This window comes from Maylandia zebra, unplaced genomic scaffold (genome assembly GCF_041146795.1).
Source record: "Maylandia zebra isolate NMK-2024a unplaced genomic scaffold, Mzebra_GT3a scaffold02, whole genome shotgun sequence".
NCBI lineage: Eukaryota > Metazoa > Chordata > Actinopteri > Cichliformes > Cichlidae > Maylandia > Maylandia zebra.
In genome coordinates this window covers 3332807-3346807 of record NW_027490032.1, presented here as the reverse complement: position 1 = coordinate 3346807, position 14001 = coordinate 3332807, and the positions used below count along the sequence as shown (strand labels likewise).

The window sequence follows — 14001 nt, the reverse complement described above, 5'->3', positions numbered from 1 at the left end:
ACTGGACTGCAAAAAGATCATCTCAGATAATTACAAGTGTTTTTATTGTCCTGTTTCATGGAGACGGTGTACAAAAAGACAACAATTTTTTTTGTCTTATTTATGCACAAACATCTCATGATAAAATAACCATAATAGTTAATAAATCAATGTGGTTGATTTGATATGTATTGAATTAGTCATGTTACAGTTGTGTAATAGTGATAATAGTGTACCTATCGTTTCTAAATCACTTGTGTATGATATAACTGTATTAGCACTTCCACATAAATTTAAACTAGTTCAACATCAAATCTAAAGCTAGTTTGGCATTTAAAACTACTTTCACTTTGAATCTGAAACTTTGACATCAAATCTGAAAACTATTTCAACATGTAGAAGATCATTTTGTTACATACAGCTTTCTTTCTCTTGTATCTAAATTACGTCTAACCCCTTTACCCCAGCATTATTCCTTAACTGAGGCAGTATCCTACTTCCTGCCCCTGTTCTTATTTAACCTGTCTGCTACTTATAGCCTTTTGAACTGTGTCTAACCTTTGTAGGCTGCTGGTTTTCTCCTTGGCAATATGGCAATAAGCATGCAAGGAAGACATTGTGGTAATAGGGTCAGTTTCCTCTCTTCTGGTGAATTCTTTAGTAGAACGCAGACTATCGATATTTTAGAGATATTCACAATTCTTCTCACAAGAATAAACACTTGAGAAAACACTAGCAATGTGACTACCTCTATTTAATGCACACGATTTCCACAATAGACAACAAGTCTGAAACCAACTAAACATCAAATCTGGAAGTAATTTTACATTCAAAATTTATCTGACATAAAATCTCAGTCTAGTTCAAAATAAGATCTGAACCTAGTCTGCCATCAAGCCTGAAACTAGTTCAACATTATCATTATCATGTCCATCTGTAAAAATGTCTCTCTGTAAATGTGGAAACAATAGATTTGTTTTACAAACTAGAGGTAAAAACACAGCATTCCAGTACAACAGGCTACAGAGGAGATACTAGCAGCTGCTGACAAGCCCAACAAGCATCACTGGAGTATTTGTTCTCACATCATATGACAGAACAAAACCGTGGATGGAAATTGATGATGCAGTTACATGGTGGGAAAAGCTGTGTTCACGTGGCTAATTAAAGACTCCAGGTACAAGATAAGTAGAAAAATATTTTTTTCAGTCTTGCAGTTACTGACAAGTAAAAAGTTAAATTACTTCAGTAATTGTTCAACTAAATTATTAAGCAGCTATTTTATATGTTTAGTTAAAATTCCCAAGGAGAAAAATCACCTGTGGTACTTTAGTGTTTACATGTTATTTATGTTGTGTCATTGGGTATCATGCTGTGTCACTACTATTGTATTATAAAGTTTATAAAGTTGTTTTCAGAAATATAATATACTTTTAAGACTTCATCACCCACCAAATATAGATTGGATTCTGTTTTTTTGCACAGTGTGTTGTCTGTTATCAGAGTTTCAACTCAGTTGAAACCTGGGAGATACCTTGGTGACATGTGTTTCCCGGCTCTTTGCCAAAATAGCCAATGAAACATGAGCCAACCATGCTGTTGCACTTCATATTTTAAAAAAGCTGGTTCAAGTTTTGTTTGGCGGATTGTTTTTAGAATGCAGTCCACGTCCACCAGATCTCCAGACTACAAACTCTTTCTCCACTTTTAAATCACGTCTTAAAACCCATGTTTTAAAAATTGCATACCCTGCTTCATGATTCAGTCATAGTCTATTTTTTACCTTGGTTAGCTTTTATACTTTCATACTTGTTTTTTTTTTTTGTTTTTTTTTTACATGTTTTTATTTTGTTCTACTAATTTAAGGTGACCTTCAGTGTCTTTAAAGGCACCTATAAATACAATTTATTATTATTATTATTAGTCACTGCTGAGCCAGTTTGTCCAGGATACAGAGACATGGAAATCCACACATTTCTCGTATGTCATAGAAAATACCAACAGGCTCACACATTTATAACAGCAGCAGACCTGGACAACATGGAAATGTCTCCTGTAACTGCGTCACTCTGCTCGACTTTGCTGTTTGTCGGCGCCTTCACATTTGTCTCTGCAGGTGAGATTTATAAACCAAAGCATGTTCTTATAAAGAAAAATAAACAGTATCGGCCTCGTTTACACATTACTTCCCAAATAATTATTTTCATATTTCATATTAAGTTTGTTTATGTCTGTGAAGGCATCATGAGGTCTGGTGGCATCTGTGTGGATGTAAGTGCTTGGTCAAGGGCAGCTTTTACCACAGAGACAAAGATGTCTGCGTCAGTGTGATGTGTTGTAGTTTCATGGGTCAGTATACACCTACAAAGCTTTTTCTTCATGTTTTACAGTATCAATTTAACCTATGCAGTTGCATGTCAAACAACAAGTGTATTTTTTGTAGATATTGTCATAGAAAGCTCTGCAACACTTAGAGTCCCAGAGAGCAGCCATTTGGCTTTCTACCTTTAAAACCCGCCTTCCAGCCAAATGGCTGGCAGGCTTTTAGCTAGGCTTTAGCTTCAGCCAAGTGGAAGCTAAATTGGCTAGTCATTCATATGTAAATTAGGTCGTTACCTGAGAAGTGGGGGAGTGGGGGTGTGTGAATGATTGCTGATTTCTAACTGCCAACTGCCTCTTTGTTTGTGTGTGGGGGTGGGGGAGCTGCTAAAAGCTGTGAACTTCCTTTTGTGTTCGTCTTGATGCATTCTCAATCATCCAGGGAAATAAATCTCCAAAAGTCATCAACTTGGAGTGTTTCAGTTTGCCATCTTAGGGAGAAATCAACACACATGGGTGTATTTCCTTTGTTGCTGAGATTTATTGATAAAAACAGTACAAAAAAACCCCAACCATTTGTATACATATTTACAAATAATAATAAAAAGTGAGTATTTAGTATTTAGTATTTATTTATTTATTGTCATTGTCAAGAACAATGAAATTGCGTTTGGGGCTTCCATACAACCCAAAAAAAAGAAGAAAATAATAAATACCCCTTAAAACCCAAGTGTACATATTTAACCCAGTGTGACTCCAATGCAATAAGACAATCCTTAGCAATAATGTTCGTAGAAATTCAGACAAAGACCTGAGAAACATGACAAAATACAACAATGCAACCCATTCAATATTATTGTACTGTGAGATATGATATCAGATATGATAGTTATCTATTTAAGAAAGAGGGGGGGGGGGGCAGGAGGGGGAAGAGAATAAAGATATGATGCACCAATGCAGACCAGTTCATTGCTATTAAGAAGTTGGATATGGTTATTGTCCGTGAGAGGGGGGCAGAGAGTTCAGGAGCCTCACAGCCTGTGGATACAGGCTGTTGGCCAGTCTGGATGTTCTGGCCTGTATAGACCTGTACCTTCTCCCTGAGGGCAGCAGATGGAAAAGGTGGCGCGCAGGGTGATGTTGGTCCCGCAGGATACTGTGCACCCTCCTCAGACAGCGAGTGGGGAAGATATTACTGATCTCTGGCAGACTTGTTCCAATAATCCTGCCAGCTTCTTTCACCACCCGCTGGAGTGCTTGCTGATCAGCCTTGGTGCAGCTGGGGAACCACACTAGAAATCCATACGTCAGAACGCTGCTGATGGCACAGTTGTAGAAGTTCAACATCAGAGATCTGGGAATGTGTGCGCTCCGCAGTCTCCTCAGGTAGTAGAGGCGCTGTTGGGCCTTCCGTACAACTGAGGTGATATGGTTGCCCCAGGACAGGTCCTCGGTCACAGTTACCCCCAAGAATTTAAAACTGCTCACCCTCTCCACCGCCTCACTGCCAATGAAGAGAGGCAGATGGTTGTTATGACCCCTCTTCCGGAAATCTACAATGATCTCCTTGGTCTTTTTGGTGTTTAAGACCAAGTTATTGTCGTGGCACCATGACTCTAGTTGTTGCACCTCTGTCCTATAGTTTGTCTCATCATTGTTGGATATAAGTCCGAGCACTGTAGTGTCATCTGCAAACTTAACAATGAGATTGGACGCGCAGGAGGAAATACAGTCATGGGTGAAGAGAGTGTATAGCAGAGGGCTCAGAACACACCCCTGAGGGGCACCGGTGTTGACCACAAGGGTGGAAGAGGTGTTCTTACCCACTCTGACACTCTGTCTACGGTTAGTGAGGAAGTCCACAATCCAGTTGCACAGAGAGGAGTTAAGTCCCAGTTGGTGGAGTTTGGGACGGAGTTTGTATGGCCGGATGGTATTAAAAGCCGAGCTGTAGTCTACAAAGAGGAGCCGTGCATAGGTGTTCCTGTGTTCCAAGTGCTTCAGTAATGTGTGCAGCACTGTGGCGATCGCATCCTCGGTTGACCGGTTCTCCCTGTATGCAAACTGGTGCGAGTCCAGGGATGGTGGAAAAGCAGCTCTGATGTGTTTAATGACCAGTCTCTCCAGGCATTTGGCGGGAATGGGGGTGAGTGCCACAGGTCTGAAATCGTTCAGACATGTGACATTTGACTGTTTTGGGATGGGAACGATGGTTGCTGCTTTGAAACAGGATGGTACCAGTGAACAGGACAACGAGGTGTTATATATAGAGGTGAAGACGTCCGCCAGGTCCGCAGCACAGTCTTTTAGCACCCGGCCCAGCACTCCATCCGGCCCGGCCGCCTTCCTGGTGTTAATGCTCCGGAACACACGCCTCAGCTCATGAGTGCTCAGGACCGGAGCAGGGTCGGTTGAGGGGAGAGGGGACAGGACAGGGTCGGTGTTCTCCCTATCAAAACGGGCATAAAAGAGATTTAGATCCTCAGCCAGAGTAGAACTGTCGGCTGAGGGTGATGGTGTTCTTCTTTTGTAGTCCGTGATAGCCCTGATGCCCTCCCAGACCTGCCTTGGGTTTGTGTTGTTCTCAAACCTGGCCTCGATACGCCTCCTGTGCTGCTGCTTGGCAGTCTTGATGCCTCTTCTCAGGTTGGACCTGGCAGCACTGTATGCCTCCTGGTCCCCGGATTTGAAAGCGTTGTTCCTTGTTCGAATAAGTTGTTGAACTCCGTGTGTCATCCAGGGTGGATTATTAGGGAACACACGGAATCGTTTCCAAGTTGTTACATTGTCCACACAGAAACAGATGTAGTTCCACACAGTGGAGGTGTAACTGTCCAATGCGACACGATTGTCAGTGTCCTGCACCTTGAATACATCCCAGTCTGTGCAGTGGAAACAGTCCTGAAGCATCGGAATAGCATCCTGCGGCCATGTTCTCACGATTTTGGTTGTAATCCCAGTGCTCTTGATCTTTTGTGTGTATATTGGGTGTAGCAGAAGGGAGAGATGGTCTGACAGACCCAGGTGGGGATAAGCCTGGGCTCTGTACGCATTCGCCATGTTGGTGTACACCTGGTCCAACGTTCTATCTCCTCTGGTAGCACACTTCACATTGCGGTGGAAATTGTGAAGTACAGATTTCAGGTCCGCGTGGTTAAAATCCCCAGCCGCAATAAAGACACTGTCCGGGTGTGCTACCAGGCTGTTATTGATGCTGCTGCTCAATTGTGCTAACGCTAGCTTAGCATTAGCATCTGGTGGAATGTAAACAGCGCAGATGTAAACGGCAGAAAATTCCCGAGGGAGATAGAATGGACGGCACTTTAACACCAACAGTTCTACCTCTGTACTGCACAGTTTTTCCGTTACCGTGACGTTCGTGCACCAAAGGTTGTTAATATAGATGCACAGCCCCCCGCCAGTCTTCTTACCCGAGTCCGCAGACCTGTCGGCTCGATAGGCGGTGCGGCCTGCTAGATCGATAGCCGCATCGGGAATGGCGCTGTCCAGCCAGGTTTCAGTGAAAATCATGCACGAACAGTTATTAAAAGTCCGTCGAGTGGCGATCTGCAGTCGTATTTCATCCAGTTTGTAACGGATTGAACGGGCGTTGGAGAGGAATATGATCGGGAGTGGTGGTTTAAACGGACTAGTCTTTAGCTGTGCCCACAGGCCTCCCCGCTTGCCTCTCTTCTGCCTCCGCTCGCAACGTCTCCTCCTGCGGCTTGCTGTTGCGGGTAGCCCCGGGGGTTGCTTAACGATCTCCGGGGGGATGAGATACTCGGATGTTAGTTGAAGATCTCCACGGCTTAGTTGTAGTAGATCATCTCTGTTGTATTGAAGTAACCCCAGACTGTGTGAAATAATACACAGTACCACCAAAAGTGCAAAAGTGTAGGAGCTCCGGGCCGCTGCGTCTGTGCGCGCCGCCATCTTGGCAGTATTTGAGTGAGTACATACAGAGGTAGAGGTACACTACATGTACATATTAACATACAGTTCAAAGACATGCATTAAGGTGCACACATGGGCATCTTTTATTTAACATGGTTATACCATTGTGGATTTTTGCTAGTTAAATATGCTCAAGAGTCAGTCATATGTTTGACATCGAGCTGAAAACTTGAAAAGATACATATATTTCAAAACAGTAACATTGCATATCTAGAGAAAATGTTTTTGGATAACAGATGAGTCACATTTTAAACACTGTTTTAATAATCAAACAGACATTTATGAAGCACAGGATACAACAGACATGCTTACAGTGTGAAAGGGAATCTTGGAGCAGAGAAACACCTGTATTTTTGCAATTCTTTTTCACAAGAACAACAACACCAGAAACGCTCTGTGCAGGTAGCAAAGTCTGCACTATGGGGGTGCTGGGGCTGGCTGGACCCTCAGCTTCCATGCCAGGATCTGCTGCACAACCTTGCACTGGCCCCATGGGCACGGCAAAATTTGTAATCCCTAGTTCGGCTCCCGAAAAAGATGCTTGGGTTGTTCTTGTGTCTAACAAAATTCGTTCTAATGTTTTATTTTTAATGTTACTGTGGAATGTGTTGAACAAAGTGAGTTAGCACAATTTAAATTCCCAAAAAATATTAGTCCCTCAAATGACTGGCATCTGACGTGGCTAGACCGTCACCGGGGACCTGGTGAGAGGTTAAAAAAAAGATCTATGCTGTCGATAGGGCTGTATTTTTTTCAGAATAAATTCTTTTCCATCTTATGCACTTAAGTACACCGATTTAGCGATGAAACTCAAAAAGTGTGATGAATACACACACACACACACAAACAGTATGGAGATGATAACTTGGTATTTGTCAGGGAGGAGCTCATTGAGTGTAAGTATAGAGGAGGAGGAATTCCTACTCGTTATTCATGTACACTGCATTGTGCTTCGTATTGAAACTGTCCATATCTGTCCTTGTAACATTCAGAATAAATTTGAGATTAAATGGCTGAGACAAAAAACATCAATGTTGAGTTTAGTGGTTACTACAAGAGAAATATTTAAAAATTCAAGTCCTAGATGGACTCTGAGGGCTGGACAGTGGTGCATCACGGGAGAGGGCGAGTCCATTTTGTTTCTCCCTAACCAGTGAAAAGTATAAATCTATAGTGTATTTCAGGACATTTTACAGAATAACATGAAAGTAATATAATGAGTAGTAAAATAAATCACTCTAATACGTATACACTGATAGGATACACTGATCAAAGCAAAGAGTCTCCAGATCTGATCTCAGCCCTATAGAAAATCTGTAAAGGGAACTGAAGCTTCAAACTGCCACGCAGCAGCTCATAAACCTGAAAGACTTTCTGTTGAGAGGAGTGGCACCCCCTTAGATGTGTGTATAGTGTATACCTGCTGAAAAACTACATGCGCCACCAGTCCCGAGCTTACCTTCCTGGGCTGCTTACTGAGGATACACTCTACGTCAAAAAGTCAGTGACCCCCTCCATGACTGCAGCTCTACCAGAGCGTGTCAGCCTGCTGGCCACCTTACTTCCCCTCACAGTCGACCAGAGCCAGACTAGTTGGTTAGTCAAATCAAAAATAACTATTATTATTATTGTTGTAGTCATTTAAGAGCACTAATTAAAAATATGAATGTATATAAATATAAACATATATTTACATTTTTTAAGTAATAAAAAACACAGAAATGTAAATGAACATATTTTTTTAACCTGATGTCATCTGTACCTGCAGCAGCCTGAAAGGAGGGATATTCAGAGGTTTCAAAAATGAATTTTTAACATCTTAAATTTAAAGCATAAATTCAGCTCAGAGGAAACATCTGAGTTTCACCTAACACCATCATTACTGTGTAAATTCAGGATCCACTCCTTTCACCTGCTACACCAGTTAGCTGCTACAAACCAGGTGATCCTAATGGGAGAAGCAGGAAATGCAAATATGTACAGCCAGAGGCGGAGCAAGAAATTTAACATCATTTTCCAGAAGCGAAAGTAAACGTGTGAGAGAGCAGAGCTGCAGTTGAGTCCTGTTTGTCTCTGAAAGAAGATTCAGCTGTCCATCAGGTTTCTCTCAGCAACAGTGGTGAGTGCAGCTGATTACTTTGTTCATCACAGTCACATTGGTTCAATAGAAATGTGCTCATATAGCCACAGATCCACTGTAGAAACACTGAGCTGCTGTTTGAAAGAGTCTCACTGAGGCACTGCTCAGGACTTTGGAATGAACCTCGAGGTGTCCAAAAGTACCTCCTATCTTATATTCCTAACCTGCTTTCCTTGACCTTAATGAAGACGTCACTGAGGTCAAGGAAAAGTTGGTAGGAGATATGATAAGGACTTAGGAAAAGAGAAGAGCTGTGTGCTGAGAATGGCAAAAGATTAGAAAACGCTGATCTTACTTAAACGGGTCTATCAGGCTTCTCTGGAGTTAGAAGAGGTCTTCTAATACGCTAATGTTTTATGAATGGCATATAAACCATTTTGCAGCTGGCCTTAAGGAATAAGTGTTTGTAAGAGTTTTACTTTCAGGAAGACATTTCAATGAGTCATGCAAATGTAACATAGAAAGTTTATGACACACAATTTACTGCCAAATCCACAAAACCTGTTGTGGAGAATGCTGCTAGAGCTAAGAAGCAATACGAGCATACATGCACGTGTCACAGTAACATAGTAACTGGGACGGCAGTTTTCACAGAGAAACGCTTGCACCTGAGCGCACACTCGACGGTTGTGGTCAGCAGGCCTGCGGCACTCTCTCTCACACTCCCTCGTTGGGATTTTTGAGCCAATAATTTGTGTTGTTCTTTGCAGATTGCTGTGTTTTTGGGGGTTTTTTTGGAAAAATGTGGGGGTTGTTTTGGAACGCACCTTCTGTCTTTTTGACTTCTGTCTGACTCCACATTTCCTCTTTTTATTAGTGCTTTTGTTTCAGTTAGCTCTTTCACATTAAAAGCAAAGTGAAGGCAGGCCTTTATTATGAAGCATTGAGAGGAAATACTCTGTTTGTCACAGAGTGAGGGGAGTTTTGTCAGTAGTGCTGTCTCACATGCCACCATTTTCATCATGAATAATAAAAACAGGAACAGGAAGTTAAATAAATGGTGGTGCAATACCATCAGCAAATCTTATCTTATCAGACAGGGAAGCACATGACAGACTGGGGAGGCAATGGATGAACCACAAGGAGGCAAACATGGGAACAGCTAAGGCAGATACAGACATGACTAAGGCATGGAGCGAGAGAGCGAGCGACACAGAGAGAGAGGAACATGGAGGGAGAGAGAGAGCGAGAGAAATCCAGACAAAACAGCATAGACTAAGACTAAACATGACACACAGGTGAGGCACAGTAACAAGAACCTAAAGAGGAATAAACTAACTAAGAGAACAGGAAACACAAAAGATTAAATGAGGAAGAGCAAGGAAACAGAACCACGAATAATATCAAATAATGAAAACTGAACCAGAACACAAAACATTGGGTCACTGACTCAGACCAGTAGATCAAAACTGTGGAGTTTCCAAATTCTACTCTAATTTTAACTAAATTAAATTTTAACTAAATTTAACTAATATTTTGTTTTCAACACCAGGTACCTTTTTATAACATTTTCTGCTGCTTTAATTTGCCTAAGAACTTTATGGTCCACGAACCATCAGAAAGTGGAAACTCTGCCAATGACATCTGTTGTGGCTGTGACAAGTGGCATCATTCTGGTGATTTTCACACTTTTTCACCTGGAGGTTTGCTCATTTAGAGGGTTAAAGTGCTTCATCTGCTCATCACAGTATACATACCGTCACAGCAGAGCAGCAATAACTCAAAATTGTTGATGGACACATGTAAAGAGTAAAATACTGACACTTTCTTTTTAAAAAATGAAACAAAATGGAATTTAAAAAAAATGTTTTCTTTCTCCTTCACAGTGCAGACATGTCTGCTGCCGGTAATCTGCAATCTGAAGATCAGATTACGTGCTCCATCTGTCTGAATGTGTTCACTGATCCAGTCAGCACACCATGTGGACACAACTTCTGCAAAAACTGCATCAGTCAGCACTGGAAAACTAATCGAAGATATATATGTCCTATTTGTAATAAGGTGTTCAAGAGACGACCTGAACTAGACATCAACACTTTGTTCTCTGAGATGGTTGCTCAGTGCAGACGTGAAGCTCTGCAGAACGCCAGCAGCTCAGAGCAACAAGCTGCCAAACCAGGAGAAGTTCCCTGTGATGTCTGCACTGGAACCACACTGAAGGCCCTGAAGTCATGCCTGGTGTGTCAGACCTCCTACTGTCAGACTCACCTGGAGCCTCATCTGAGAGTCAAAGGTCTGAAAAGACATCAGCTGATTGATGCTGTGGAGAACCTTGAAGGCAGGGTGTGTACAAAGCATGATAAACTTCTCGAGCTGTTCTGTAAAACCGACCAGACATGTGTCTGCATGCTCTGCCCTGTTTTAGACCACAAGAGCCACGAGTTTGTTCCTCTGAAAGAAGAATATGAAGGAAAGAAGGCAGAGCTGGAGAAGACAGAGGCTGAGATTCAGCAGAAGATCCAGATGAGACGACTGAAGATTCAGGAGATCAAAGAGTCAGTGAAGATGAGTAAAGATCGTGCAGATTTACAGAAAAGAGTGGGTGTTCAGGTCCTCACTGCTCTGAAGGAGTCTGTTGAGAGACGGCTGAAGGATCTCATGAAGGAGATCGAAGACAAACAGGAAACGACAGAGAAACAGGCTGAAGGTCTCATCAAAGATCTGGAACAGGAAATATCTGAGCTGATGAAGAGAAGCTCTGAGGTGGAGCAGCTCTCACAATCTGAAGACCATCTCCACCTCCTCCACAGCTTCTCCTCCCTGAAAGCTGCTCCACTCACCAAGGACCGGACAGAGGTCAGAGTCCGTCCACCATCATATGAGGGGACTGTGGTGAGAGCTGTGGCTCAGCTGGAGGAGACATTCTGGAAACCCATGAAGAAGAAGCTGTTTAAGGCTGAGCTGAAGAGGGTCCAGCAGTATGCAGTGGATGTGACTCTGGATCCTGATACAGCAAATCCTGCTCTCATTCTGTGTGATGATAGAAAACAAGTGTATCATAGTGATGTGAAGAAGAAACTTCCAGACAACTCAGAGAGATTTTCTCAGTGTGTTTGTGTTTTAGGAGAGCAGAGTTTCTCTTCAGGCAGATTTTACTTTGAGGTTGAGGTTAAAGGAAAGACTGAGTGGGATTTAGGAGTGGCCAGAGAGTCGATCGACAGGAGGTCAAATATTATACTGAGTCCTCAGAATGGTTTCTGGACTGTCCTGCTGAGAAATGGAAATGAGTACAAAGCGTGTGCTGCCCCTCCAGTCCGTCTCTGTCTTCAGCCTGGTCCTGAGAAGGTGGGGGTGTTTGTGGATTATGAGGAGGGTCTGGTCTCCTTTTATGATGTAGATGCTGCAGCTTTGATCTACTCCTTTACTGGCTGCTCCTTCACTCACAAACTCCACCCATACTTCGGTCCCAGTCTGAATCATGGTGGTAACAACTCTGCACCTCTGATTATCTGCCCTGTCAATCAACCAATCAACGACTGATTTTATTTGATGAACTGAGTGATTTTTACATAAAGGAACAAATGAACATATTGAGTGTAAACACTTTACGATTTCCATGTTTTACATAGATTCTGATTACTGTGGACTCAGATTTACTCTTTGGTTTATTACTAATGGAATTTGATGTAAAGACAAGAAGAAGACAAAATATCAAACATAACATTTCAGAAACCTTAAATTAATAAAAAAGAACCTTTTGTTAGATTCTTTTATTAAAACAAAGCATTCAGACTTCAGCTGAGGGGCAGTTATGATGTGTAAAAGTGGTTTGGTTATTTTGGATCTGTGTGAAGACTTTGTATCTGCTCAGTGCAAACTGATGGATAATATTAAAACAAATCTGAGAATATTCATCCATTTCCCTCTTTCCCAGGTCCCTGTTAGAAAACCTCTCTTATGAAGTGAGACACAGAGTCTGTGCAATTCTTCCACTATTATCCTGGGAACAGATATATGTGTGACGCTCCTACAGAGAAACAGGTACTTGGTGTACTTGTACATGATTGTAACAGTGCTCTGGATAACAGAGGAACCACAGACAGGGACAGAGAGACTATCATGGTTCTGGGTCATTTGACCCAGTGTTTTGCGGTTTTGTTTGTGTTTTTATGACTGTTATGGATGATTAAGAATATATAAGAATAAAGTTATGTTGAAACAAGCACACCATTGTTTTTCTTATGACATTGCCAATAAGTTTGATGTGTCACATGGCCCTCTTCTTATTGAAAAAACAAAAGTTGATTCCAAGATGGCCGACTTCTAAATCGCCACCATGGTCACCACCTATCTTGAGGAGTTTGCCCCCTCACATATACTAATGTGCCACAAACAGGACTTTAATATCACCAACCATTCCCATGTCATTACGGTGTATCCATATAAATGGCCCACCCTGTAGTACTAGTTCTAGTAAGGTAAGGTAAGAAATAAGGTCTGAAAATCTGTTGAAAAGTGAAAGGCCACAGGGAAAGCTAAAGGCTAGGCCTGAAACTCTGATTGTGGGTGACTCTGCCGTAAAGGATGTACAAAGGATGTGCGGTAAGAACACTAAAATCCTCTGCTTTCCTAACGATATGGTCAACAACCTGAAGGAGAGAATTCTTCAAATTGCAGATGAATATCCAACTGTGACAAACATTGTTCTGCATACAGGGTCAAACGATGTGTCCAAACAACAGTCGGAGGTTCTGAAACGGGACTTTACTGGATTATTAAACACTGTAAACTCTCTGAATGCAGCTGTATTCATCAGTGGGCCTGTACCGCCGGTCAGAGGAGGAGATGAGAGATTCAGCAGGTTATTTACACTGAACAGATGGCTTATATCAGCATGTGCTGACCACTCAGTGCACTTTATCGACAACTTTAATATTTTTTGGGAACGCAGGCATCTGTTCAAAGCAAATGGATTTAATTTTAACAAGTCAGGGGTGAAACTTTTCACCTCCAACTTGTTTTATTCCATACGTCATCCATCCGTGCTTGGTGCCAAGGCTGAGATAAACGAGGAGTTATCTCATAAAGAGGAACAAACAGTACTCCAAGAACAGACAAAGCCCAGCAGAAACCTTGAGGAGGAGCTCCATTTGCCCCCACCCGGGAAGAGCATCAGAAAGGAGAGACATCTAAGGCAAGAAGAGGGGTCCCTATTTGCCTCCAACTCTCTCAACAACACCAACGACCAGGACAAGGGACCACGACCTTCCCCAGTCCCCCAAACCCCTGACAGGCCATCACCCTCCTCCCCCTCCCTTTCTCCCTCCTCCCCACACCTGAAATTCACTGAGGAGATGATGGAGCGGGTCAATGCTGGGCTCAGATCTACCCCCCGTCCCAATCCCTTTTTGTCCCCCATAAACCCCCCACCAGAGCGGCCAAAGGTTCGCCATCGAGCCCCACCCTCAACAGAGCAATCGAAGTCACATTGCCCAGCCTCGCCCCCCTTAGTTCCTCTTCATGCCCTGTCTCCGCAGTCTGATGCGTGATGTGTGAAGGGTCCGGGCTGTGAGGACTATGGCAGTGATGACTTTTCCCAGGAGAAGCTGGGACCCCGTTTACTAGAAGGTTTTAAAATTTCTGTACTTTTAGGTGACAGGAGACATGTG

At 42.6% G+C, this 14001-nt stretch overlaps 1 protein-coding gene across 3 annotated transcripts; it reads left to right on the top strand.

Moving 5' to 3' along the window:
• The first annotated feature begins 3020 nt into the window (after window positions 1-3020).
• LOC101484685 (E3 ubiquitin-protein ligase TRIM21-like) lies at window positions 3021-12491 on the top strand. Of its 3 annotated transcripts, XM_076881061.1 has the most exons (3): window positions 3021-3280; window positions 10257-10452; window positions 10483-12491. In XM_076881061.1, the coding sequence occupies exons 1-3, from the start codon at window positions 3253-3255 to the stop codon at window positions 11870-11872; spliced, it is 1614 nt and encodes a 537-aa protein (XP_076737176.1). In that variant the 5' UTR covers window positions 3021-3252; the 3' UTR covers window positions 11873-12491. The 3 variants fall into 3 exon arrangements, with proteins under 3 accessions (XP_076737176.1, XP_076737175.1, XP_004574056.3); XM_076881060.1 differs by lacking the exon at window positions 3021-3280 and having other exon boundaries at window positions 10226-10460; window positions 10491-12491; XM_004573999.5 differs by lacking the exon at window positions 3021-3280 and having other exon boundaries at window positions 10226-12491.
• Window positions 12492-14001: the final 1510 nt, after the last annotated feature.

Bases quoted from the DNA above. Each gene is read 5' to 3' on its own strand.
- LOC101484685 (XM_004573999.5), top strand. From the start codon at position 10,226: ATGTCTGCTGCCGGTAATCTGCAATCTGAAGATCAGATTACGTGCTCC.